Consider the following 27467-nt stretch of genomic DNA (forward strand, 5'->3'; position numbering starts at 1 on the left):
GGCACTGCTGCTGGGGTCGTCCCCAACCCTTCCTCTTCACTCGCAGCCCCCGACTCCCACCCACATCACAGGCAGGGAGGCTCCACTCATTTCCTGGTCCTCGACACCCACCCAGAGGCTCCCTGGTCCTCAGCAGGTCCTGACCCCAAGGAGAGGGTGTTTTTTTCATGCCAACGGTGCCAGTTTCCTTCGTGCATTCAGCACTGGTTGATCAAATAATAGCACCTGCATGTACTGAGTGTTGACTGTGTTCCGAGCAATGAGCAAGGCTTTTGGAAAACAAAAACCAAAGACTTCCCTAAGAAAAGGTATCCTTGTTGCCGTTTAGTTGATAAATCGTGTCTGACTCTTTGTGACCCCAGGGACTGTAGCCTGCCAGGCTTCTCTGTCCATGGGATTCTCCAGGCAAGGATACTGGAGTGGGTTGCCATTTCCTTCTCCAGGGGATCTTCCCAACTGAGGGACTGAACCCGACTCCTGCTTGGCAGGCGGATTCTTCACCCAGAGCCACCTGGGAAGCCTACAATGTATGATTAGCAGTCATCAAAATCACCATCCAAAGATGGCCCTAGGGCACTGGCTGAGTAAGACTGAGAGACAGAGTGGGCTGTGATTAGTAAGTCTGTTCCAGCTGTACACAGAGGAGGAACAGGGTGCAGCAAGGATTTGGGAGCAAAAACTTATGTGCAGAATCCATTAGAATGGCCTGGGCCTGGGGTTCCACAGCAGAAGAGCAAGCCCTGGGCTGCTCTCTCCTGGACTCTGACTGGTTCTGGAAGGTTCTTCCCTGCACCAAGGGTCTTAGCCATCTGTGTTCCTGTTCTCCATGCTCTGCCCATCCACACCTGGGATCTAGGAACTGTGACCCTGGACATTCAGCACTTATTTTAAATAAATCCTCCTATCAATACTAATATTTTATCTGTAAGTGTTCAGAATGCCAAACATTAACAACACTGTGAAAACATCTCATTTAAGTCAAATTTCAGAAGGATTAAAGCTCAAAGAAAAATGTAAATTTGTCACATAGAAACATTAACCAAGCATCTTGCTAACAGATTATTAGCAGATAAACTTAACAAACTGTCGTAAATCAGAGGAAGCTAAAGAGACTTCATAACTAAGTGTGATTGGGTGTTCTGGATGGGATTACGGAATAGAAGAAAGGACATTAGGTAAACACTAGTGAGGTGTGGAATTTAGTTCGTAATACTGTGTCAATATTGGTTCATTGATGTGACACATGTACCATAGCCAAGGACACACTCAGAAAATATTCATCACAGAGGAGACTGTGTGAGTATGTGGGAATTCGCTCTCCTAGCTTCACAATCTTTCTATAAACCTAAAACTATTCCAAAATAAAAAGGTTGTTAAAAAATAAAGTCTTATCCCAAAGTTAGCATATGCTAAGCATCCAAAATGAAGAAAACTTGGAAAATCATTAAGAAGTACAAATGAAGTATCATTCAAGAAAAAGGTAGATCAGCAGTATCATTCAGCATCATGTGTGTTTTTGGACAAATTGTTCTGACTGATGAAAAGCCCCTGGGCAGAGTTTTATTCAGCAAGCATATTTACTGTAATGTGAATAGTTGAGTCATTGGTCTTCATCTCAGTGCATAAGTGATCCTGCTTTAAAATTTTTAATGTAAAAATTAGGGTAGTTCACTAACAAAATGCCAGCATTCAGTAATTGCCAGAATACCACAACCTGGTGTTGCAATGACTCTTTGGACCTTATTTCTCCCTGGAAGCATGACAGGAGAGAGGGAGAAGTCACGTCCTCCCGTTGAGTGGCAGGCAGGAGGCCAGGGTGGGAACAGCTATTGGGCAGCTCCTCCAACCTGGGATTAGTCCAGGCTCTCTTCGGTCTCAGTGACAGAAACCTCCCCCAATCCAGCTTAGATGGAAAAGGGGTTTGCTGGGCAATACTGGGCTAGCCTCTGGAGTCTGACATTGGAAGGGCAGTTATGCAGCTGGGTTTCCAGGAGAACGAGAATCAACAGCACAAGCTCCTCTGGACTCTGCCCCTGCCCTATGGTCCCTGTCCGCCTCGCAGCGTTCTCCGGAGGAACTGGCCCAGGATCTGTCCCACTCCAAGTGCAGACACCCTAGATAGAGAGGCTGCAGTTGGCTCGGGATCAGTCAACTCTGATTCATCTTGAGAATATAGGCTTGATCCCTGGACACTCACCCAGGTCTGCTGAGGGCTGGTCACAGGGAAGGGAAGTCAAGTATCATGTGTGTGTGTGTGTGTGTGTGTGTGTGTGTGTGTTAGTTGCTCAGTCAGGTCCAACTCTTTGTGACCCCATGAACTGTAGCCCATCAGGCTCCTCTGTCCACGGGATTGTCCAGGCAAGAATACTGGAATAAGTTGCTATTCCCTTCTCCAGGGGATCTTCCCGACCCAGGGATTGAACCTAGATCTCCTGCATTGCAGGCAGATTCTTTACTGTCTGAGCCACCCATGGAAAGTCATTATATTTTCTTTTCTAGAAGAAAGCCACATGACCTGGACCTTCTCTAGGAGGAAGGGCACCTCCAGGATTTGATACCTAGGAGGGCCGGGTCTCCGGGCAGAGCACAGACCCAAGGAGGGAAGGGAGCTGAGAAGCTGCTCATGTCACCTTCCCTCCTATCGCCCCCCCCCTCCCCCAGAACCCAGTCCCAGTCCTCCTCCTGTGAGCTCCGCCCCAGTCCTTCATGTCCAGGCCCCTGCCCCCACCCTTGTCCCTGAGCCACATGGTTTTGTCTGCAGAGTTCACTCACTGGTGTGCCCTTAGTTGAATGGTCCACAGAGGGGCACCTGTGCAAGGCAATCAGCTCAGCGTCTCCCCCGGAAGACCCCAGGAGCGAGTGAGGGAGGCACAGCTCGCTCCTCTGGGCGGCGAGTGGGTATGACCCCGGGGCGAGGGGCAGGCGTGTTTGCCACCACGTGGTGTGAAAACCTAGGCCTCTGGTTTGCAACGAGAGCAGAAAGTGAAATAGACACCAAGAGGGGAACAAGGAAGGAGCTAGCAAAAGCCCATGGTGCTGGATTTCTGGGGAAAGCTTGTACACAAGGTCCAGTCATAACCCTCTGGGTCCTATGAGGTAACCCTCTTTCCTTCCAATAAATCTTTCTGCTCAAGCCAGCTGGAGTTGCTCTCTGTTATCTGAAACCAAGAGAACCCTAACTGTTATGAGCTTAGAGCCAAGGACAGAGTCCTAGGTAACATCAACATTTACTGGGGCAACAGAGAAAAAGAGTCTAATAAACAGATGAAGGAGAAGTGACGTGGGAGGGAAGGGGGCAGGGCACAGCCCTTAAAAGAGGGACATAGCAAACTGACTAGAACCACGTGGGTCCCAGATGGCAGACAGGTCGCCTGCCTCCAGACCCTGAGCCTCAGTGCAGGCTCATCGAAGTACAGCAGCGAGATGACACACCGCAGGCACCATGGAGGCCCAAGGTCAGCCATCAAGGTCCCAAAGTGGGTGGTGGCCCGATTGCTGGAAATCCCCACCCCTTCCCCAAAACAGCTAGAATACCCCTCCCACTCACTAGGCGATGGAATCACCCAGCCCTATAAAAACTGACAACCCCGTACCCTGGTCTGCTCTGGCCTTCTGAGATGGCCCACACTCTGTCTGTGGAGCATGTTTCTCTCTAAAGAAATCCACTTCTCACCTATCACTTATCTCTCACTGAATTCTTTCTGCAATGAGACATCAAGAACCTGGATTTCATGTAGTCCTGACACCAGGTGTGATCTCAGTTAAAAGAACGTGGGTTCAAGTCGCATTCTGAGTTGACGGTTTCAGTTCAGTTCAGTTGCTCAGTCGTGTCTGACTCTTTGCGACCCCATGAACCGCAGCACGCCAGGCCTCCCTGTCCATCACCAGCTCCTGGAGTTTACCCAAACCCATGTCCATTCAGACGGTGATGCCATCCAACCATCTCATCCTCTGTCATCCCGTTCTCCTCCTACCTTCAATCTTTCCCAGCATCAGAGTCTTTTCCAATGAGTCAGCTCTTCACATCAGGTGGCCAGAGTATTGGAGTTTCAGCTTCAGCATCAGTCCTTCCAATGAGCACCCAGGACTGATCTCCTTTAGGATGGACTGGTTGGATCTCCTTGCAGTCCAAGGGATTTCATGTAGTCCTGACACCAGGTGTGTGATCTCAGTTAAAAGACCGTGGGTTCAAGTCCCATTCTGAGTTGATGGTTTCAGAAGTAGCCAAAGATGGTAAAGGAAGCTGTTGTCAATTCTCTCTCCCTGATACCCCTGGGAGAGAGTGATGTTTCAGTACCCTCAGCCCTAGTTTCCCCTTGCGGCAACTTGGAGGCGATCTCTCAGAGGTCACCAGTGATCCACCAGGGCCCAAACCCCCCAGCCCCTCTTGGACCTCGTCACACTTGTCCTTTGTCTTCGGTCCTCCTCTCTTTGGGTTCCAGAGCTCTGTTCTCTTGTGACATTTCTGTGCCTGTTTTTCTCCACTCTCTTTTCCTGTTTCTTCAACCATCTCACAAGCGTTAGTATTCTCCAGGGTCCTCTAACTGGCCAGTCTGCTAGATCAACACCCTCTCCAAGGATGATTTCATTCTCTGCCACCTTTCTCAGTGTGATTCCACCAACACATCTTCATCTTCAGTCTGGGTCTCTGCTCCACCCAGACCTGTCTCATTTGCCTCTTGGACACTCCCACCTCCCTATAAGCTCATTGAACTAAAATTAGACTCGTCTTCCCTGATTTCCCAAACTGGCTTCCATTCTGCATCTTCTATTTCTGTTAATGACGCCGACCCCATTCCCCTGCGCAAGCCGTCATCCGAACCAGCCGCCTCAGCATTACCGCCAGATCTCCCATCTCCCCATCCTTCTTTGCTGTGGCATCCAGTCAGTCATGGCATCCCGAGTCTGCATCTGCAGAAACTTCCATGACACTGCCTTCCATCCCACCACGGTCTTCTGTTCCCATCAGTCCATCTGTGGGCCTCTGTTCATTGGTATAAAGATGAGTGGAGGACATGCTGATCAGTGAGAAACAGACCCATGTCATGAAACTCCATCCAGCACATCAGTTATCTTCTCAAAGCACAGAGATAATTGATTTTCTTTCTTCTCAAAAGCCTTATAGTGGCCCTTTGTATTGGGTCATGTCTAAGTCTTACTATGCCATTCAAAGCCTTCTGTAATCTGGTCTCTACTTGTCTGCTCAGCCTTATCTTCACCACTATCTCCACCATCCCAGCCCACAACCAGGTAACTCAACACAAACAGACCCTTAGCCTAAAACACCAAAATAACAACTAGATCTTTGCCCCAAATTGGAGGCTAACAAATAATCTTGGAATTCATATCTGATGAGATAATAGAGAAATACAACCAAAGCTAAAATTCCATTAAAAAATTGGACCACCTTCATCCTAATGAATATTTTCCCCTTCATAGTTGTCACCTTCAGAGGGGGAAAGGGGGGTGGATTGTGCTAGATATTTTGTATTATTTTATTTTATTCTTGAAAACTGATGTGATAGACATTTGTGAACTCTTTTCTTAAGAGGAAACCACTGCAGAGTCTAAGCAACTTGACAGAGGCCACGTGGTGGTGATGGGTGGAGTGTCAGGGTGGTGATCAAAACCCATCAGCCTGACTAAACACAAACAGCTTCTATTACACTACATCACTTCCAGTGGGAAAATCGTCTATGACTCTAGTCCATAGTCTTGGTCACACTTTGTTTTTGATCCAAAATGAGTTTATCCAGATTCCTTGGCCATCCCAGGTCAAGCTTCTATCACATGATTGGTATTAAATATTAATTCCCATCTTGCCCATCACCAAGCTTAGCCCAAATTACCTTAGGTTATTAATCAAACCCACTTTCAAAAGACAAAGGTTTGCCACCAGAGACAATATCTTTTAAAAGGTGCTGCCAGCTGGAAAGGTGATTTTCAAAGATGATGGAATGCTCTGAACAGTTTCTATAGAGAGAAGGAGATAAGTCGCTCAGTCGTGTCTGACTCTTTGCGACCCCGTGGACTGTAGCCCACCAGGCTCCTCTGTCCATGGGATTTTCCAGGCAAGAATACTGGAGTGGGCTGCCATTTCCTTCTCCAGGGGATCTTCCCGACCCAGGGATTGAACCCAGGTCTCCCACATTGCAGGCAGATGCTCTACTGTCTGAGCCCCCAGGGAAGCCGCCCTGAACAGTGGAAGTGTTTTTTAAATAAATGTGCATGCTCACTGGGCAACACTCACTTACGTGTGTTAATTTTTAACAGCATTTTCCACCATCAGCAGTACTCAGGGTTCATGCGTCACTAACAGAATTGTAATTTAGGGTTAATAAAAGCAGTTGGTTGCTTTCCTTTTTCTTAGTTTATAATTTTTGAGAAATCTGTTTAGAGCTGCAGAATTAGACAGTTAAAATACATACAAATGGAAATTTAATGACATGAGGAACAGCAGCTCATGAAGTGACCTTTCTTACAAAACACATTTAAATTGGCTTGGCCACATGGATTCAAAACTGGCTGAAAACAATTTAACATAATAAAATATGGAGTGTTCAATCTAAATTTCTCTTGGACTGCTAAATTGGTAAAATGCTCAGAAGTGTGAATCAAAAAGAACATTAACTTCACAGAAAATGCAGATTAATTTATATGAAAACATAAACCAAAATCCAAATATACTCCTTATTTTATGATTTACTGATACTTGGTGGGAGAAAAAGACTTCAAAGGAGAACAAAACAGTTAGGTTTGCTGTAGTATATTTGTTAGGCAAATTTTAGGCAAATATTATATTTCAATAATATTAAACTTATAGAAAAAAATTGATCAAAGGTCTAGAAATACACTGCAAGTATTATCATAATAACAGTTATTGTAGGTTTGATCATCTTCTTTGTTTTAAAGAAGGAAGCCAACCTTGAATTTAAATGATGTTTCTGAGGTTAATCGTGGCAGAAATAGTGCCTGAGTCCATTTCTTTACCAAGGTCTGGCTACTGCTGCCGATACTGCTTGTGGGTTGAGGTTTATTCTTTTGTCTTTCTTTTTCTCCCTTTGCCCCTTCCTTCTGTCCCTCTCTCCTGCCCTCCTTTCTTTCTTTCTCCCTTACTTTCCTCTCTGCCCTCCTTTTTTCCTTTTCCCCTTTGTTTCTACTCTCCCCACCACACCCATAAATAAAATTACATATATTAAGCCATTCAGGGTTCTATCTGACCTGCTTTTTGACTGATGTCCAAACTTGTATCAACAGACTCCAACGCCTCCCACTGCAAATAGAAACTAAAGTTCTAGCGTATTTTATGCATTTTATCAAATATGAAAAGTTTCTGACAATTATCTCTTCAAACACTTCTTTCATGACATTCTGAAAGAAAATGCACTCTCAGAATCCATATGTTATATGGATGATATTATCTGACATGCCTTTCATTCTCTCTCCTCCTCCTCTTTCTCTCTGAGTTTAACTTTCAGTTCAGTAGTTTCTATTCATTCATTGCTGGTGGGAATGCAAAATGGCACAGCCACTTCAGAAGACAGTTTGACACTTTCTTACGAAGCTAAACATAGTCTTACCAAATGATGCAACAATCACTGTTGTTCATTGTTTTTCTACTCAAATTGTTTTTTTCACTCAACTGATTTGAAAACTTCTCTCCACAAGAAAACTTGCACAAGAATGTTATTGCAGCTTTATTCATCATCACCCAAAACTGGAAGCAGCCAAGATGTTCTTCAGGAGACAAGTGTGTAAACAAAATGTGGTACAACCATGCAATGGAATTATTATCCAGTGATTAAAAGCAATGAGCTTTTATCAACCCACAAAATCACATGAGTGAATCTTAAATGCATATTTCTAAGTGAAAGAAGCCAAAGTGAAAAGACTACATTTGCTATGCACCAATATGACATCCTGGAAAAGGGAAAAATATAGTGATGACTAAAAGACCAGTAATTATCAGTGTTTTTTTTTTGTGGCAAGGGGTGTCGAATAGGTAAGGTACAGGGATTTTTTTTTTCGGGTGGCAAAATATATAAGATGAACCTAGGTCATCCTGTAGTGCTAGAAAGAGGACATACTCAGAAAACAAAAATTAAAAAACAAGCAAGCAAAAAACAACCACATATTGGAAGGTGGGTATGTCACAGGAACACAAGAACCAATTTTAGAAAAGTTCCAAGTGGTCAAAGCTGGAACAATTTGAGTAACAAAATAAAGAAGTATTGGATTATAACCCAAAGTATAAAATAAATATCTGTGAGCGCATACTGATTCAAGTAAATGGTGGAATAAATAAACAAATGGAAGAATTGAGACAAATCTCATTTGCAGAAGAATTCCAAATAATTTATGTAGGTGCCCTGCCCTCAAAGAGAGGGGTATGACTCCCCATCCCTGCAGTATGGACTGCGTATAGAGACTTTCTTCTGGGGAGTACCAGATGGAAGGGGGCAGACAGGAACAGTGGTGAATCCTGACAGTAACCACCTAAGCCAGGTGACCAAAGTCAATATTAACAGTGATAAATCTCGTCGATGCTGTGTACTTTATGTAGGTGATAAAAATGACACTTAACCTCTCTGACTTTCCTCCTGAAACCCCACCACCTCACTGCAATCATGAGAAAAACAGCAGACAAATCCCAATTCAGAGACATTCTGAAAAATACCCGACCAGCACTTCTCAAAACTGTCAAGGTCAAAAACAAGGAATCCTTGAGAAATGTCACAGCCAAGAGGCGCCTAAGGAGACACCGACAAGTCAAGGTAATGTGCGAGCTGAGGGGGGATCCTGGCAACAGGAAAGAGACATTGGATAAAAGCCATAGAGAACTGAATGAAACGTGGGCTTCGGTTAATAATAATGTATCAATGTTGTTTCATTAATTATAGCAAATGTATAACATTAATGTAAGATGCTCACAGTAGGGGAAACGGGGTGTGAGGCATGTGAGGAATCTACACTATCTTCACAACTGTTTTTTTGTAAATCTAAAACTGTTGTAAAATAAAAGTTTATTTAAAAGTTTTCAGACCTGACTGTATGGTGGAAATTGTATCCCTTGCCACTGCTTAATTTATAATAAAAGCCTAGATATCAATTAAAAGTACATAGGAGAGGGGGGCGGGAGGGAGAGAGGTAGCAAGGGGGGAGAGAGGGGGACAGGAGGGGGAGGGGGAGTAAGAAAAAAAAAGAAAAAAGAAAAAGTACATAGGGGCTTCTCTGGTGATCCAGTGGCTAAGATTCCAAGCTTCTGGTGCAGGGGGTGCAGGTTCAATTCCTGGTTGGGGAACCAAGATCCCACATGCTATGAGGTACGATCGAAAAGTAAATAAATGAATTTTAAAAATATATAAAAGGGGTAGATGGCCTTTCAAAGTAATGTTATAGGATATATTGACAAAAACCAGAAGAGCACCACTTAATGGCACCTTTATAAGACTCTGAATTCTCAGCAATGTCCACTGGACTCAGGCTTTTGCCATACAGAAGTATATTCACATTTGGTTATATGGGTTAGTTTCTGACAAAGAAGAGATCTTATAGATCTGCTCTTGAATTGTATTTGGAGAACCTCGGAAAACCAGGGGAAAAAAAAGTACTGATCTTTCCTATTAAACTGTTGGTGCTAAACCTTTCAAAGAACAAAATCCCTTAGCTTTGGACCCTTTATACTTCTTCTGAACTTCATAATTCCTACAGCACTGAGAAAATCCACAGGTGTGGCTCCTAGATTCTCCCTGTGACCAGTCTCAAAAAGCCAGTTAATATGTTAATACAGCCAAGATGTGGAAATGACCTATGTGTCCACTGATGAATGAATGGACAAAGAAAATATAAGATATATCTGTATCTAATACCTATACAATGGAATATTATTCAGTCATGAAAAAGAAGAAAAGCTGCCATTTGTGGCAACATAGATGGATCTTGAGGGCATTATGCTAAGTGAAATAAATCATACAGAGAAAGACAAACACTACACTGATTTTCAGTCTTTTTTCCTTTCTAATACTTACATTTAAGACTATAAACATCTAAGCCCTGCTTTAGCTGCATCTCACAAGTTTTGATATGCCTTGTCTTCATTTTCTTCAAAATATTTTCTAATTTGTTTTTATTTCTTCTTTGACACATGGGCTATCCAGAAATGATTTGTTACATTTTCAAAAGTTGTGGGCTTTCTAGTTTTCATTATTGATTTCCAGCTAATTCCATGGTCAGAGGACTTATTTTGAATGTTTTCAAATCCTTGAATCAATTCTCTTTTAAGCTCTTCAGTTCTCCAGTGAACAAATACGTCTTTCCATGTATTTAACTAAATTTTAAGTATCATTAAGAAAACTCTACAATCTGAAGTCTTAATTCTCTTGAATGTTTCAATAGTATTTATAAACTTGAATTTCAGCTTAAAATCATAAATCTAAGCTAACGTGTATTTTAAATTGGAATAACAAAGTGAATCTGTCAATCAGTCTACAACTGTGCTATCTAAAGCTACCAACACATGTGCCTATTTAAATTTAATTTTAACTAATCAAAATGACACAAAATAAAAGATTCATTTCCTCCTTGAATAGCCATATCCAGTAGCTGTCTTTCAGTCGTTCAGTAGCTGCCCGGGACCGTGGCCGCCATTGCACACACTTCTGTGGATGGCCCTGCCCGCTCCTGTAGGGGGCCCTCCAGCCTCTGGACTGGCTGCTCTGGGGCCCGGACCCCGGTCCGATCAGGTGACAGAGTCCTGTGGGGATTCACGCAAACATCACCCCACAGAAGGGAGGTACTGTGGGGACTCCTGAGAAAGGGGCTGAGGGAGAGAAAAACAATGGGAGGCAAGCTCATGCTCACCCCTCAAGGCCCCATGTCAACCTCACCTCCTGCGTGGCCGCGAACCCCTAGCTGCTTTAGGAGGTGAGCGCTCCTTTCTTCCGGACTCACTCCCGCAGCGGCCCCTTCGGAGCTCCTCCCAGTCGTGGTGTGATGGGCACCCTTCCAGCTCTGCCTCCCGCTCTGGATCGCCAGCTCCCCGGAGCCAGCACCGTTTCTTTCCGTTGCGTCCTTAGCGGCTGGCACCCGCCCTGGTGCGCGTCGGGTCCGCGCATGGTGACGAATGAGGGGAAGGTCTCCGAGAGGCAGAGCTCCGACGTCCCCTCTCCGCCCAGTCGCTCCCGCTTGTGCTCCTGGGCAAGTCACACACTCTTCTCAGGCCTCGGTTTCCCCTTCCTCGTCAATTTCAAGGAGAAAGTTGACTAGATAAGACTGCGCATTGCTGGTTAGACATAAATAAGTGTCATGTGAACAGAAGTGCTGGGCCGAGAAAGCTCAGGAAATATTTGGTCAAAGATGACAAACGGGGGCTTCCTTAGCGGCTCAGTGGTAAGGAATCTGCCTGGCGGTGCAGGAGACGCGGGTTTGATCCCTGGTCCGGGGAGATCGCGCGTGCCGCGGAGGGACAGCCCGCGCGGCAACCGCTGAGCCCGCGAGCTGCGATTACCGAGCCCGCTCGCCCGGCAGCCGGGACTCTGCAACACGGGCAGCCACCGCAGCGAGAAGCCCCACGTCACAGCTACAGACCCGCCCGAGCCTGCCGAACCAGAGGAGCCCACGCGGCATCGAAGACCCAGCACAACCAGAAGTAAATAAATAAAACTGTGGGCATATAAACATGACAAATGGGTGTTTTCTTACTGTAGAAATTCAGGGGAATTTTAAAATGCTGACGTCCATTGTGGAACTCCAAGGAGAGAGCAGAACGAAGTGTCTCAGACTTCTTTGATGGACCATGTAACTCTGTGTGTGTGTACGTGTGTGTACACACGTGCGGATATACAGAGAGAGCCGTCTTAAAGAACTAATGTTCCGCGGATTATACCTTGGGAAATGATTGATTAGCTGTCTCTAAGGGATCCTCCAGTTCGGTGTGTTTATGTCTTGTGACCGTGTACCCCACCATCGCTGGTACCTGACTTGACTAGTGGTGTGGCTGTGAACTCGCCCGTCACACACTCAACCTTCCGCTCCCTCCACCCCTGCCTCCTCATCTCCCCGTGTACCCCCCGCCCCACCCAAGAGAAGCCGCTGAGCAACTGGGCTTGAGATGCCCGACCAGAGGGAAGGGTCTGGGCTGCATGCACTCAACTTCAGACCTCAGAGAGTGAAGTCACGTCAACGCTGATCGAAAGGAGCAGCTGCTTTGAAAATTGAAGCCTAAGACAGAATGATTTTATTTTCATTTAAATTGATTTTCTCAGTTCTATCATGTTTCTTGATACCATGGATGTAACTGTTTAATGTATCTAATCCGAGCCATAACTTAATCTACCAGGCTTTCATGCCTAGGAATTCTTAAAGCAGCAACAGGTTTTTAATGTTATATTAGTAAGAAAGCAATAATGAAATATGATACACAGTTCCAATTCCATATATTATTAATGAAGACCTTTTGTGCTTCCATGGACCTGATCCTTTACACTGTGGTTGCCAGATAGATTAGAAAATGTTTTTGCCTTCTGAGCAAAAAGCCCCCAAATTAGGCTACGTGACTAGAAAATATTTGCAGCAGGTAACAGAAATGGCCATGAGGTATTGGGAGACAGAAAGCAATGAGTTTATTCTAATCTGAGGTGCCAGGAATAGCAACAATTTTGTTGCTCAAGAGTGAAACAGCCACCTTGGAAAGACAAAGCGGAAAACAACAGCATTCCTGCAAAACTTAGTCCTGTGATAAATGGCACAGGGACTGAAACTTACTCCCCCTGACGGTGAAACCAGCATTTGGTGTCTGCCTGCCACCGGCTGACTGCTCTCAGCGCTTCACATGCACCGCCAGTTAGTTCTCACGGCGGCTGTAAGACAGAGGCCTTATCCTCATCGTCAGCACGGGATTGTGCGCAGAGACGTGAAGGCCCGTGGCAGACCCGGGGCTTGACCCTGGACAGGCCGGCTCCTGAGTCCAACACTGAGAATGGGGACCCCTGGCCTTTCAGGTCTGAGCTCAGGGCCAGACCTCCGGCCCACCCAGAAGAGCCTCATGTGTTTCCAGTGACAGACTCATTTGCCTGCATCTCTGAGGTCACTGCAGGCCTCACAGTGACCCTCCAGGCAGACTGTGATGTGGGTATGAGTGTAGCCAGCCAGGCGGATCTCCCCAGCACACTGAGACTTTCTGCTGCAGGGGATCAGTCACATATTTATTGAAAAGTCCACTTGGTTCTTTGTGGAGCCAATATCACCAGAAGATTGGTGACTTGTAAGCCTTTACACTTAACAGTTTTTCCAGTGGCCATGTATGGATGTCAGAGTTGGACCGTAAAGAAGGCTGAGCACCAAAGAATTGATGCTTTTGAACTGTGGTGCTGGAGAAGACTCTTGAGAGTCCCTTGGACTGCAAGGAGATCCAACCAGTCCATCCTAAAGATCAGTCCTGAACATTCATTGGAAGGACTGATGCTGAAGCTGAAACTCCAATACTTTGGCCACCTGATGCGAAAAGCTGACTCATTTGAAAAGACCCTGATGCTGGGAAAGATTGAGGGCAGGAGGAGAAGGGGATGACAGAGGATGAGATGGTTGGATGGCATCACCGACTCAATGGACGTGAGTTTGGGTGGACTCCGGGAGTTGGTGAAGGACAGGGAGGCCTGGCGTGCTGCGGTTCATGAGGTCACAAAGAGTCGGACACGACTGATAGACTGAAGAGCAACAACAGCAAAGCACTTACACACATGCACACTCCTCCTCCCCCCACCCACACAGGTCCTCCAGTCCTGCGGTCAGCCCTGCACTGCCTTCAGTCACGAGGTTCTCTCTGCACTCCCAGCAAACGGGGACATGCCTCTTTTGTGCTCTGTTGGCCCTTGTTCAAAGAGTGTGAGCTGCACACTCATCCCCTCACACGCCCAGGCGTGTACTCAGGCAGGCGAGATGCTCCTGGGTGTGAGCGCCCTCACATCTTAGGAGAGAGCGGTCGTGTGGCCTGCGGATCCAAGGCCCCACCTTCATGCCGCCATCTTGGCTTCGGCCTCCAGCATCACTGGGCTTTCGCCAGGCACATCGGAATTCTGAAAAGCAAAATGCCGTTTTCTTCAATCATTTCATTTTGAAAATGGGAGAGATAATGCGAAGTTGACTCAGCCCATGCCCTTTCTGTGCAGATATGAGGTACATTGTAGCTGTGATTTAAATACTAATTATAAGCCAGTTTTAGTTTAAAGTTTTTTGTGTTTGTTCTTTTGCAGGAGCAGTCAGGGGAGTGACTAAAAGCTTATTCATTTGCAGGGTTTTTATTTTGGAAATGAACATGCTGGCACAATTTTAATTGGGTTTTAGTTGTTGTTGTTTTAATTCTCACAGTGATGGCTTGGCTGTGTCTTTGGGGACCGCAGAGGCAAACTGGCATCTGGTGTTTGAGGATTCTGGGGATTTGCACCATATTTATGTGTAATAACTATACAGTAAATAAACAGAATGAATAATTAAGTGAATAATGAGTTTCTCAGAAAAGAAGGCTCCTCTTAAGACTGCGACAGACGTTCCCACGTGTGAGCCACCCTCCCTCCCGCGTGGCGAGTCCACACTGCTCTCACTGTGTCATGGCCCCGGGTGGATACCTGCAAGGACATTTTTCCAAGTGGAAATCAAGCTTGCCGTTAATCAACGTGGACTGATACAGAGAAGATATTTTCTTCCAATTGTAAAGATGCTGGATTTATGTCTCTTAAAATTGTTTTTTTTCTTTACCCTAGAGAGAGATATTTGCCTCTTTAAATATAAAATCCATGAGATTAAATTTCACTGCACAGTGTTTCTCGGGGGGACTAAAAACTTGAAATTCTGGGAATTCACTGTGTCTAGTGAAATTACATAAGTGCCTGTTAATGCTCAGATTAGCCAGTACAAGGTGCCCTTGCTTCTAGAGGCAACCCAGGCCCAAAGCGAATCTTCCCAAAGATGAAACCAGTGTGTAATTACCGTTGGTTCTCTGTGTGACATCATCCACTCACTCAGACATTTTTTAAGATATTTATTTACGTGGCTGCATGGAGTCCCCGTTGCGGTGTGCAGGCTGTCTTGCACACGGACACTCTAGTTGTGGTGCGCGGGCTCCGGACACGTGGGCTCGGCAGTTCTGACACACGGGCTTGTTCCTCTGCGGCATGTGGGATCTTAGTTCCCCGAGCAGGGATCAAACCCACATCCCCAGCACTGCGAGGCGGATTCTGAACCCCTGCACCAGCAGGGAAGTGCCCCCACTCAGTTGTTTTCCCTTGTCCATTCATCCACTCATGTACCAAGTAGTTACTAAGCACCTACCCCATGCTGGACACCATGCTGGGCTCCAGCGGCTCCACGGTGGGCAGTCCCAGACCTGGTTCCTGTCCTCCCAGAGCTTGCGTTCTTATTAGGGAAACAGCAGTCAAATAACGAAAGTTAATTTGCAACTAATTGTGACAACTAACTTTAGCTATGACAGTTTCTATGGAAGAGAATGTATTAATCTGCTCAGGCTGCCATAACAAATGACTGCAAACTGGGTGACTTAAACAACAGGAATGAATGTGTTTCCTCACAGTTGTGGATGCTGCAAGTTCAAGATCAGGGTTTCAGCAGATTTGGTTCCATCTGAGGCCTCTCTTCGTGGCATGCTGACAGCAGCCTTCTCAGGGAGCCCTCACAGGGCCTCTCCCCTATGTGTGTGCATGTCTGCATTTCCTCCTCTCACAAGGGCACCAGTCACACTGGATCGGGCCCACCCTGACAACCTCACTGTGACTTGATTGGGTCCTTTAAAGGCCCTGTCTCCAAACACAGCCACATTCCGAATACCGGGAGTTAGAGCTTGGGTGTATGAATTTGGGGGACACAGTTCAGTCATTACAGAGAGGTATCTTGTTCAACAGAGATGTTAATGAGGTCAGATACCCAAGCTGGGTCACAGGATGGGCTTGCTGAGGGTTAAATGGACACCTAAAGGATGACTGTGAAAGTGACAGAATCCTAGAGTGGGTAGACTATCCCTTCTCCAGCGGATCTTCCCGATACCCAGGAATCGAACCGGGGTTTCCTGCATTGCAGGCAGATTCTTTACCAACTGAGCCAGCAGACTAAGAGCTAACTCAGCAGAGTGGAGGGGAAGGGAGCTCCCAGAAGAGGGGGAGGCGCGGCAGGGAGAGGGGACCAGCAGGGCGCTGACATCACAGCGGGCGGCCAGGCCCCGCGCACGCTCAGCCAGGGCAGGGAGTTCTGTCTCTTTCCCGAGAGCGGTGGGAGGCCGCCGGAGGTTTTTTGCTGAGGACCCCAGCTGTCGTGTGGAGGACAGATGGGAGGGGTCCTGGAGTGGAGCCTGGAAGAGTGCTGGATAGACGGGAATGCTGCAGGCATCCAAGCAAGAAGTGAAAGTGGTGTGGATTCAGGAGGCAGGCTGGGATCAGAAAGAAACCAGTGGACTTGATAGACCGCTGGAGACAGTGAGTTAAATTGGGCAGTGCGGGATGGCAGGAGTGGCCATGCTGGGCGCTGGGTGAGGGAGAAGATGATGAGGCTGTCTCCTGGGCACTGACTTCTGTGACTGGGTGGTCGAGGGGCGAGTCAGCGGGATGGAGAACAGCGGAAGAAGCTCGTGTTAGAGAGGACTTCGGATCATACTGACAGAGGACGAGACGGTTGGATGCCATCACCGACTGATGGGCATGAGTCTGAGCAAGCTCCGGGAGTTGGTAATGGACAGGAAGACCTGGCGTGCTGCAGTCCATGGGGTCACAAAGAGTCGGACACAACTGAGCGACTGAACTGAACTGACGTCAGTAGATACCAAAGGCCCCTTGGCTAATTTTTCCTTCCTCAACACAGATGCTTTCCCGTGCACATGCTACTCTGACTAGAATGTCTTTCCTATTTATGCGTCACCCCCCACCCTTCACAGTTCAACCCAAGGGTCCACCTCCTCAGCAGCGAGGCCTTCCTGAATTCCTCACTGTAGACTGCATATCCTTGTTAACATACTCTTGCAGCGCCTGTAGTTTTTCTTCAAAGAAGTTGTTACAGTTAAAATCACATGATTATGTGTTTAAATTCTGTTTCTGCCCCTGGAATGTAAAGCTTGTTAAGGGCCAAGACCATATGCAGGCTGGTGGTTCTAGAGCCAGACCCTCTGGGTTCCACTCCTAACTCCCCCGCTTCCTCGTGGTATGGTCTTGGACAGGGTGTTGCATCTCGCTGTGCCTCAGTTGCTTTGTGTGGATTACAATGGTACATTTTTCAGCGAAATGTTGAACGATTAAATGAGTTAATTAGCAGAAAGTATTAGTTACAGTGCTTGACATAGATTAAGCACTCAGTGAACGCTGGCTCTTGTTACTGTTCATACCTGTATCCGTAAGTGTTTGATGGACAGATGATGAGATAGATGGATAGACTGATGCGTGGATGAACTGAAGAATGGGGGGATGGGTGAGGCAACAGGAAATCAAGCTAAATTGAGTGAGCCCAGTGGGAAGACAAGGAAACCCAAATGGGAATTGTGGAAAGAGGGGCTGGCCCATACTTCAAGACATAGCTGAATTCCAAGATATTGGGTTCTACCAAGATAAACTTCTCCTGTATGGTTCCTTTCAGGCAGGGCCTTAAAGAATCTCCACTAAGACCTAAATAGACATTTCTCCAAAGAAGACCTATAGATGGTACAAAGGCATATGAAAAGATGCTCAGCACTGCTAGTTATTGGGAAAATGCATATCAAATCTACAATGAGATACCACCTCACACCAAGGAGCCAACTCATTGTGAAAGACCCTGATGCTGGGAAAGACTGAAGGCGAGAGGAGGAGGGGACGGCAGAGGATGAGATGGTCGGACGGCATCACCGACTCAGTGGACACGAGTTTGAACAAGCCCCGGGAGATGGAGGAGGCCAGGGAAGCCGGGCGTGCTGCAGTCCGTGGGGTCACAAAGAGTCAGACACGACTGAGCGTCTGAACAGCCGCAGCCACCACCTCACAGCGGTCAGAACAGCCATCGTTAAAAACCTGCAACTAACAAATGCTGGAGAGGATGCGGAGAAGAGAGCCCTCCGTCACTGTTGGTGGGAATGTGCGCTGGTGCAGCCACCATGGAGAATAGTGTGGCGGCTCCTCAGAAACCTGAAAATGAAGCTGCCGGATGAGCCAGCCACCCCATTCCTGGGGATATATCCAGACAAAACCGTAATTTGGAAGGATCCGTGCACCCCAATGTACGCAGCAGCAATGTTCTCCACAGCCAAGACATGGAAAAACCCGGAGGTCCACCAATGACTGGATAAAGAAGATGTTGCATGTGTTCACAATGGCCGTAAAAGAGAATGAAATGAGGCCCTTGGCAGCAACCTGGTGGACCTAGAAACGATCACACCAAGTGAAGCCGGTCAGAAAGAGAAAGGCGGATACCATATGACCTCTCACATGTGGAGTCTGACATGCCACAAATGAACTTACCTTTGACACAGAAACGGACTTGCAGGCATAGAGGAGATCTGTGGCTGCCCAGGAGGGACACGGAGGGCGGACTGGGAGTCTGGGATGAGCAGCCGCAAACTGCCGCGTGTAGTTCACTTTTGTCTGATTCACTTTTGTCTGATTCACTTTTGTCCACCAGAAACTAACCCAACACTCCAAACTAACTACAGGATAAACGAAAAAATAAAACTTAAAACAGGAATCTCCATCAAGCCTTCTTCAATGATAAACCTAAGTATTTGTTTCTTAATTTCAATAGGAAAAAAAAATCAATACAACCCAACTATCTTCTTCTTAATGAAACTGACTGCACATTTACCAACTTAGCTGTGAAATTTTTTTAAAAAGGTATAATTAAAAAATAAGTTTAATCTGATTTAAACAATTGATTCATTGGTGTATGTATTCTTATGCCCCTCAAACATGTAGGGATTCCTACTATGGGTCAGATGCTGTGACAGGTACAGGTGGTTACCAAGCCACCTAAGCTATTATCCCTGTCCTCAGGGGGACTGAGAGTCCTACTAAGTCACTTCAGTCGTGTCCGACTCTTTGCAACCCCGTGGACTGTACCCCGCCAGGCTCCTCTGTCCATGGGATTCTCCAGGCAAGAATACTGGAGTGGGTTGCTATGCCCTTCTCCAGGGTGTCTTCCCAACCTAGGGATCGAACACGTTTCTCTTTCATTTCTTTACCACTAGTGACACCTGGGAAGCCTGAGAGTCCTAATAAACTTTATGAAAAGATTTCAAATAGATATTTATACCCCCTACACCTGGTCAAAACAAAGTGATGAGAGCAGCAAAGTGGTTTCCTAAACTGGGCGGTAGACCGGGAAGGACCATCCTCACCCTAACTGCCGTCCACCCTCTCTCAGCCCGGCTCCAGAAACGAGGCCCCCAGCCCAGACTGCGCGGGCCGTATGGAAGGTATTTATGTTGCTGTCACTCTATTTATGAAAGCAACTCATGTCTAGTATTTTCTCTTTGCCCAGAGGATTCTCTTTATGTAATTTATTACAAAATTCAAGGGCATTTCATTAGGAGGAAATGTGCCATATCATTATTATAACAACTCTCCCTATTTTTGTTCAATTTTGAAACTGACAATCTAAAGACTATTTTTAGCTCAGTCATGTGAGATTATTTGTTTCCTTATTGTGAGAAGTTTTTCCATCAGACTAGTTAGCATGAATTTTATGCTCACTTATTATGTCACATGCTCCAATTCAATTTATTTTAAAGCAGATTCTTTGAGGGAAAACTGTACAGCTAATTTGAACTGATTCTTTAGAGATTCTGTTTTAAATGAAGTGCTATACAATTGGCAAAGTGAAAAAAATGGAATTGAATTTTCTTCTTCAGCTACTCACTAGATTCAGAAATCTTGCTTTTCAACAGTGCCAAGGGTGTTGATATAATGTTTTACACAATTTTCCTAACATTTATTTCAAACTCTGCTGCCTTTATTTTGGTTGTTTGACTCAAAATGATTTCCTGATATTTTCATATATAAAAGCAGAGTTGTTGCTAAAGGAAATAGTCGGTGCTTTGATACAAACTTCTTACCACCCAGAGTAGTGCCAGTCTATAAAATATCTGCTGTAGAGCAGGGATTTTAATTTCAAAGTAAATGCCGAACATTTGTGGACAAACTGAGAGACATGTGGAATAAAATTGCGTCTCCGACTTCCTCCTATTTGGCCCCAATTTTTATTTCTGCCTTTCATATTTGATGGATTTCCAGCTTGAGGATAGTATGAGGAAAATAGGCAAGACGCCTGATAGCTTAATTTCCTGTCCTCGGCAGGCAGAGAGGAGCCCGTTGTTCGGCGGGGCAGTGGGCTTCCTGCTAATCAGAAACAGCCGTCCCTGGGCGCCAAAGGGGACCAGAGATTGGGCCATGTGATTGCACCCGATGATTTATACCCGATTATTCACCGTCTAATGGAAAATACATAGAAAACACAAGTCTACAGTTTCACCTTGAGACACACTTGTTTTCTTTGATGTGTTTTTAAAAGGGAGTTCTATTTCACACTCATCTTTTGCCCAGAAAATTCCCCACATCGCGACCAGCATTTCTGCTGGTCCAGCTCGTGGACTAAAGCAGGCTCCCCCTGCCCCGTACCCCCAGTTTCACTCAGCTCCCGTCCACGGCAGCCTCACATGCTTGGGGCTCCTCCCCTGAACTCAGGTGGGTCTTGAAAGAAGCAAGTCCCTGCTTCCCGCATTTCTGTTCTGCTTACAAAGAAGGCGGCTGTGGGAGGCAGGTGCACCTGTTATCAGGGTCCAGGGGGAGAAGCAGGCCCAGGCCGACCCCACCAAACACAGTGCCACTCAGGAGCCCACAGAAGCTCTGATTTTAGTCAAAGGAAGTATAGTAATGAATAACAATCAATCCATCCTCACCAGGGATCAGACTTGTGTCCCCTGCCTTGGCAGGTGCATTCTTAGCCACTGGGCCACCAGGCAGGTCCCTAAGCATCCTTTTTCTTTGGGAGGTCTGAGTGACCATGTTAGTCCCTTAGGTTGTAGATGACAAGAGCCAACTCAGATTGCCTGATGCAGAGAAAGGAACCTATTTGCTCACGTGATTGGAAACTCTGGGGTAAGAATTTCAGGCGTAGCTGCATCTGCATGTGGTTCAAACCATGTCCTTGGAGCTCTCCATCTCTCAGTCTGGGCGTTCTGTGGCAATCCGGAGAAGATGGGGCTCAAAAATTCCAGATTTAAGATCTCGTTATAGCTCCCAACCCAGGAGAAGACAGGAGCTCCTCTCTTCCAAGATGCATTTTTAATTATGCAGAGCAGATGCTGAGTGGTCCTCCTGGGATCACGGGCTCACCCGGAAGTCATTGCTTTGAACCCCAGAAGGAGACTGGGATGAATCTGTAGTCACTACCTGCTCCAGGCTACTCGGGAAGTCAGCCAACATGACCAGGAGTGGAGACAGTGACGAAGAGGCAGGTAAAGTCAGGAAACAGCAGCTGGGGCTCAGAGGACGGAAAATGACGCTCACCTGGGGTAGTTCGGAAACGCTTCACAGCAGAGGTGGGGTTTGAACTGGGCCTTGAGAGATTGAGATTTTAAAAATGGATGAAGGAGAAAATACTGGACTTTCATTCCTAACCGTTTTCAAAGGCTCAGGCAGGCCTGGTGGCCCCGTGGGATGGAAAGGATCCCGTTGCTTTTCTTCCCTCAGCTGTTGGTTTGGGATGAGAGTATTCCCCTTTGCGCCCTGGATCCTTCCAGAGGCTGACAATGAGCGGGAGAGTCTGGTGGTCAGGACACGAGTATGCAGCCAAGCTCTCCCAAGTAAAACAAGAAGGAACGTGCCCCTCCATAAGCTGAAGAAAGGTTGGTGAGTGTAATTGGCAGTTCCCTTAATCAGTCCAGAAAGGCTTGTTATATAATAAGTGATTCAAACCTGAAGTGACTTACTGCAGGAAACAGGCGTTTCTCCTTTGTGATTTTCGTGTTCCTAGAGTGCTTTCTTTCACATTTGAATGGGATAGGCTTGTAATTAACTACACGTTTATTAATTCCTAAACTCGTGTTGGATTTTACAAATACACTTTTATGCAGTTGCAAGTAGCTTAGTGGTTTTCCAGTTGATCTGGCAGCCTGTGGCCCATTTCTTCCAGTCATGGGTCCATTCTCTGTGATGGAGACAGCCCTTTGAGCAACCAGGGCGCCATTGGCTGGTTCTGAAGCATGGCAGCTGGCCGGGCGGTGGCGGTGGTGGTGGTGATGATGGTGATGACAATGATAGCAACTATTGATCACACAGAAGAAGAAGGGGACAGCAGAGGATGAGATGGTTGGATGGCATCACTAACTCAATGGACATGAATTTGAGCAAACTCCAGGAGATAGTGGAGGACGAGGAGCCTGGTGTGCTGCAGTCCCAGGGGTCAGAGAGTTGGGCATGACTTACCAACTGCACAACAAAATTGATCACCTAGGGGATGCAGCTAGCATTTGAACCCCACTTCCTCCTGTTCTCAGGAGGCTGTCATACCATCTTTCCTAGAAAATTGAGGTCCCTTTCATCTCCTTGATGGCTGCAAGAGCATCCAGGGATTTATCATTTCCTAGCTGTTTGATGATGAAATGATTTCTTTAGGTGCAAAGATTTTTCATTGATTGTACCTTCATGCAGGGAGTGGAGGTGCGGCCATGTCTGCTTTAAGCTTAGTCTCTCCCGATCAGTCTGTCCTGAGAGCAGCTCAGCATCTGCCATCTGTCCTCTTAGGGGGCAGGAGCCGTGATGCTCCCGTAAGGACCGCAGTGAGTCCTGTAGAAGGGTCTCTGAACGCAGGTAGGTGAAACCACATAACTAGTCTAACTTAGCTGGATTGATCTGACTGATGCGGTAGATTTTAGTATTGTTCTCAATCATTTGCTCCCCCTTCCTGTTGTCACCTGCTGCCGTGTGGCTTGCCATGTCTCTTGCGTTTGGAGCGTACTTCCCTACCCCTTGATACCGGCTTGGTGCCGTGATTTGAGCAAAATGAGATGTGGACAGGAGACCGGGTGCCAGGTGAGGGCAGAGGTTATGGGAGGCTCCACCCCTCCTCTTGATCACGTGTCCCTTTCTGTCTGCCTGAGAAAGCCATGGTCCCAGTAGGTGCTGCGCCTGCAGCCCAGGTTCTCACGTGGGAGGATAGTGAGAAATATATATTTGTAAACCCCTGAGACTTGCGCTGTTTGTTACAATGAAACAACCAAGTGAAAGCTAACTGATACAAATGATCATTTATTGTACTAAACATTTCAGTGAAAAATAAGCTCAACTATATATATATACTATATATGGATTGGGCTTCCCAGGCGGCGCTAGTGGTGAAGAACCTGCCTGCCAATGCAGGAGACATAAGAGACACAGTTTCAATCCCTTGGTTGGGGAGATCCCCTGGAGGAGGACATGGCAATCCACTCCATTATAGTTGCCTGGAGAATCCCATGGACAGAGGAGCCTGGTGGGCTGCAGTCCATGGGGTCACAGAGAGTTAGACATGACTGAAGTGATTTAGCACACAGCACATAAATATGACCATAGACTGCGGCTGTGACAAATCTATCAAGGAAAACTAAGTCTAAGAAGACTAATGAATTACAGTCAGACTAAGCCAGCGATAGCAGGAGGCCACTTTTGCATATGCATAGGTATTTGTGGACATTTAACAGCATGCTTAAATTGATATAACAGTGCTGGAGATGGATTCAGATGTAATACTACTACTACTAACAGATGACACTCATAGGGTGCCTTTATGTGCCAGGCAAGTCTTATTAACCTTACTTGGGTTAATAAAACTGGTTTACATGGACTAGCTCACTTAATCCTCATAACGACCTGGTAAGGGAGGTATTATTACTAAACAGTGTCTTTCAGAGACTTAAACATTTATGTATGCTCTTTGATGGAACTTTGTACCATCTCACCGACATTTCCCAATTTCCTCCACCTCCCTGACCCTGGTAACTGCCATTCTATTCCCTGTTTCTGTGTACTTGACTTCTCTTAGATTCCACATGTCAATGAGATTGTGCAGTAATTTTTTTCTTTTCAGATCTGTACTATTTCACTTAGCAAAATGTCTTCCAGGTACATACATGTTGTTGCAAATGGCAAGATCTTGTTTTTTCAGGTGATATTCCATTGACTTTATACACTACAATTTCTTTATTCATCCATCTCTCAATGGATATTTAGGTTGTTTCCATATTTTTGGTAATCGTGAATAACGCGGCAGTGAACACGAGAGCACAGACCTCTCCTCGAGGTAACAATGATTTCAGTGCCCAGGTCGCATGATCCACCAGTGATTGCTAGAGGAGGGATTGCTGCTCGCATGGTAGTTCTGTTTTTAATCTTTGAGGAACCATCATGCTGTTCTCCATAGTGAAAGTGAGAGCGTTAGTTGCTCAGTCGTGTCCAACTCTTTGCAACTCCATGGTCTGTAGCCTGCCAGGCTCCTCTGTCCATGGAATTCTCCAGGCAAGAAAACTGAAGTGGGTTGCCATTTCCTTCTCCATTTTCCATAGTGACTGCACCGATTTCATGCCCATCACCAGGGGAGGGGGGTTTCCTTTTCTCTACATCAGGATCACTTACCTTTTCTCTTTTTCATTTTAGCTCTCCTAACAGGTGTGAGATGATACCTCATTGTGGTTTTGGTTTACATTTCCCTGATGATTAGGGTTACGAATATTTTCACAAACCCACTGGCCATTTTCATGCCTTCTTTAGAAAAATGTCTGTTCCTATCCTTAGCCCATTTCTTTTAGATGGGTTGCTTCTCTTGCTATTGGGTAATTTTTAAAAACTGTGGATACTAGAAAAACTTAAAATTTCATGTGTGGTTCACATCTGTTTTAGGCTTTGTGGGCCACACAGTCCCTGTGACAACTATTCAGCTGCCCTGGCAAGGCTAAAGCAGCCCGAGACAACATGTAAACAGGTGGGCATCACTGTGTTCCAATAAAAATTTATTTATAAAAACAGGCAGATACTCAGCAGGGGCTATGATCTGCTAAAGCCTGGTCTGGACCAGAGTTTCCTAACCTGGCCCTCTTGATTGCTGAGGCTGGACGGCTGGTTGTGGGGCTGTCCCGTGCTCTGTGGGAGGTCCAGCAGCGCCCCTGGCCGCTGTCTCGAGAGGCCACCAACACCACCTGCTCCAGTTCTAACAACTAAAATATCTCTGTTCTTATTGTTTAGTCACTAAATTCTGTCCAGTTCTTTTGAGATTCCATGGACTGTAGCCCACCAGTCTCCTCTGTCCATGAATGCTGAAGTGGGTTGTCATCTCCTTCTCCAGGGGATCTTCTCAACCCAGAGATTGAACCCACATCTCCTGCATTGGCAGGCAGATTCTTTACCACAGAGCCACCAAGGAAACCCAAAATATCTCCAGAGGGTGCCAAATGTCCCCTGAGAGAGGGACAAAAATCACCCTGATGGAGAACCATCAGTCTCACCTATACGACTTTATTTTCATGGAGACAAAAACTGTGTGCATGTCTAGGTGCTTTAGAAGAACACACACCTAAGGTTGTGGGATTACATTTCCTCCCACTTCTTTGCTTTTCTGTGTTTAGATTAATCATATGTTATTTATTTCATATGTAAAAAGAACCCACAATCCTGTAGAAGAAAAAAGCAAAAATGACAGAGAGAAAATAAGATGACAGAAAGAAATCCACAGGTAGGAAAAAAGGGCAGGTAGGAGCAGAGTGCACCCTCGTCCCCAGAGGACAGGTTCTCCCCCAGCCAGCCTTCGCCTTACACCCGAGACGGGACGTCACTCCGGGGATGTGGGGCGGCCTGATAGGTCAGCCTCTGAGTCGACGATTCCGAAAGACGAATCTGCCACATGGAGTAGGCAGGCATCTGCATGGGGCAGTGCAAGTGTTCGCCAAAGAGAAACAGACTGGATTTTGATTCCCACGTGATACCTCCTCGGGTTTAAGGCTTATGGGGACCTCCAGAGCCGGAAACCTTAAGGGGAAGTAGACCAACACTTGAGAATAAAACAGAAAGCTGACTCCTGACAGCTGCTGCTCACAAAGGCCCAAGCAGTAGCATTTTAGCAACTGAAACAGGGCCAGTTCACTGATACCAGGGAGCCTAGCACAGTGCGCTGTGATGGCCCGGGGGGTTGAGGGGGAAGGGGAGGAAGGCTCAAGAGGGAGGTGATACATGTGTGATTATGACTGATTTCTGTTGTGACGTGGAAGAGACCAACACAGCATTGTGAAGCGATTTTCCTCCAATTAAAAAAAAATTCAAAAAAGAAAATATTAGAAAGGAATACAATTCAAAAATCACAGGTAACATTTCCTTAGTGCTCACCACATGCTGGGCAGGGTGCCAGCGAGTCTTCACAGTTGTCTCCCTCAATTTTTCATAAAAGTTTTCCAAGCTCTGCTCGGTAGGTGCTGTTCTTAGGACAATTTTACAGACATGGAGACTGAGGGTTAGAGTTAGTAAGTCACTGACCCAAGTTGCCCAACTGGCAAAAGGTGGGGGGACAGACTGCGGTGTGTAGTCTCTGAGCTAGGAGCTCCCGCCCCTTCTCAAAGCTGGCTATCTAAGCTACAAGGCTGCACATTTTCCCTTGGGAAAGTTCTCATTCTGAGTGAAAAAAAAAAAATATATATATATATATATGTATATGTTCCCTGAGAATTTCATTTTCACCAAATCTGTCTTTGTGAGGAGGAACAGGCTTTTGCCCACCCTCATCGTTGGTGGGAAGCTGATAAGCATGTCAAGTGCAAGTGCACTTTGAGAGCTTCATGGGAGCTGGGGCGGTGAGGCAGTTGGTTCGGGCAGGAAGTGACACGGAACCGGAAGTCAGACACCACAGCGTGTGTGCGCGTCTCCTCCGGCCAAGGACCGGCTCTCTGTCGGCAGAGGAGGGCCTGGGCTGGGTCTGCGGAGGCGGCGGGCACGGCAAAGGGAGAGACCGCTTTCTCGATCGAGGGCGCTGGCTGCATGGAGACAGGCGTCCTCGTTGGGGAGGAGGTCAGGACCACACCCGTCCCCGTCTCCCACCCCACGCCTCTCCTGTCATGGCCTCCGGTACAGACATAGGAAAACTGCGGTTACAAATAGAGCGTTCTCCTCCTCAACCAGATTCCCAGCCGTCGTTCCGCGTCCGCCGCCTCCGCCCCTCCAAGCCCTGTGGTCATCTCCTGCACCTCACCGGCCCCCTTCCTGTCTCGGAGGAAGGCGAAGCTTCGTTCTGTATTATTATTCGCTTATGTTGTTTGTTTATGTATGAGGGAAAAGTAGGATTGTAGATACAGTTCCTCAGAAAACAGACCTCAGGACAGAATATTTCTTGGGAAATGCTTGTGGGAACAGGACCCGTCAGAAAGTGAAAGAAAGATTGGGCAAAAAAAGGAAGTGAAGTTCAAGTCAGCTGCAGAAGAGGCCTCTCTCTGTCCC

General features: G+C 46.5%; 1 protein-coding gene across 4 annotated transcripts in view; it reads left to right on the forward strand.

Annotated features, from left to right (window-relative positions):
• Nucleotides 1-27467, forward strand: part of EFCAB11 (EF-hand calcium binding domain 11) — a 241774-nt gene that overhangs the window by 166904 nt on the left and 47403 nt on the right. Inside the window, exon 7 of one of the 4 annotated variants that reach the window (XM_061156444.1) lies at nt 7669-8949. The exons of 1 other annotated variant lie outside the window; for it this stretch is intronic. In XM_061156444.1, coding sequence (XP_061012427.1) covers nt 7669-7801 — 133 coding nt within the window. In that variant the 3' untranslated portion in view covers nt 7802-8949. 2 more of the 4 variants (XM_061156450.1, XM_061156451.1) reach the window with 2 other exon arrangements.

Source organism: Dama dama, chromosome 12, assembly GCF_033118175.1.
Source record: "Dama dama isolate Ldn47 chromosome 12, ASM3311817v1, whole genome shotgun sequence".
NCBI classification, from domain to species: Eukaryota; Metazoa; Chordata; class Mammalia; order Artiodactyla; family Cervidae; genus Dama; species Dama dama.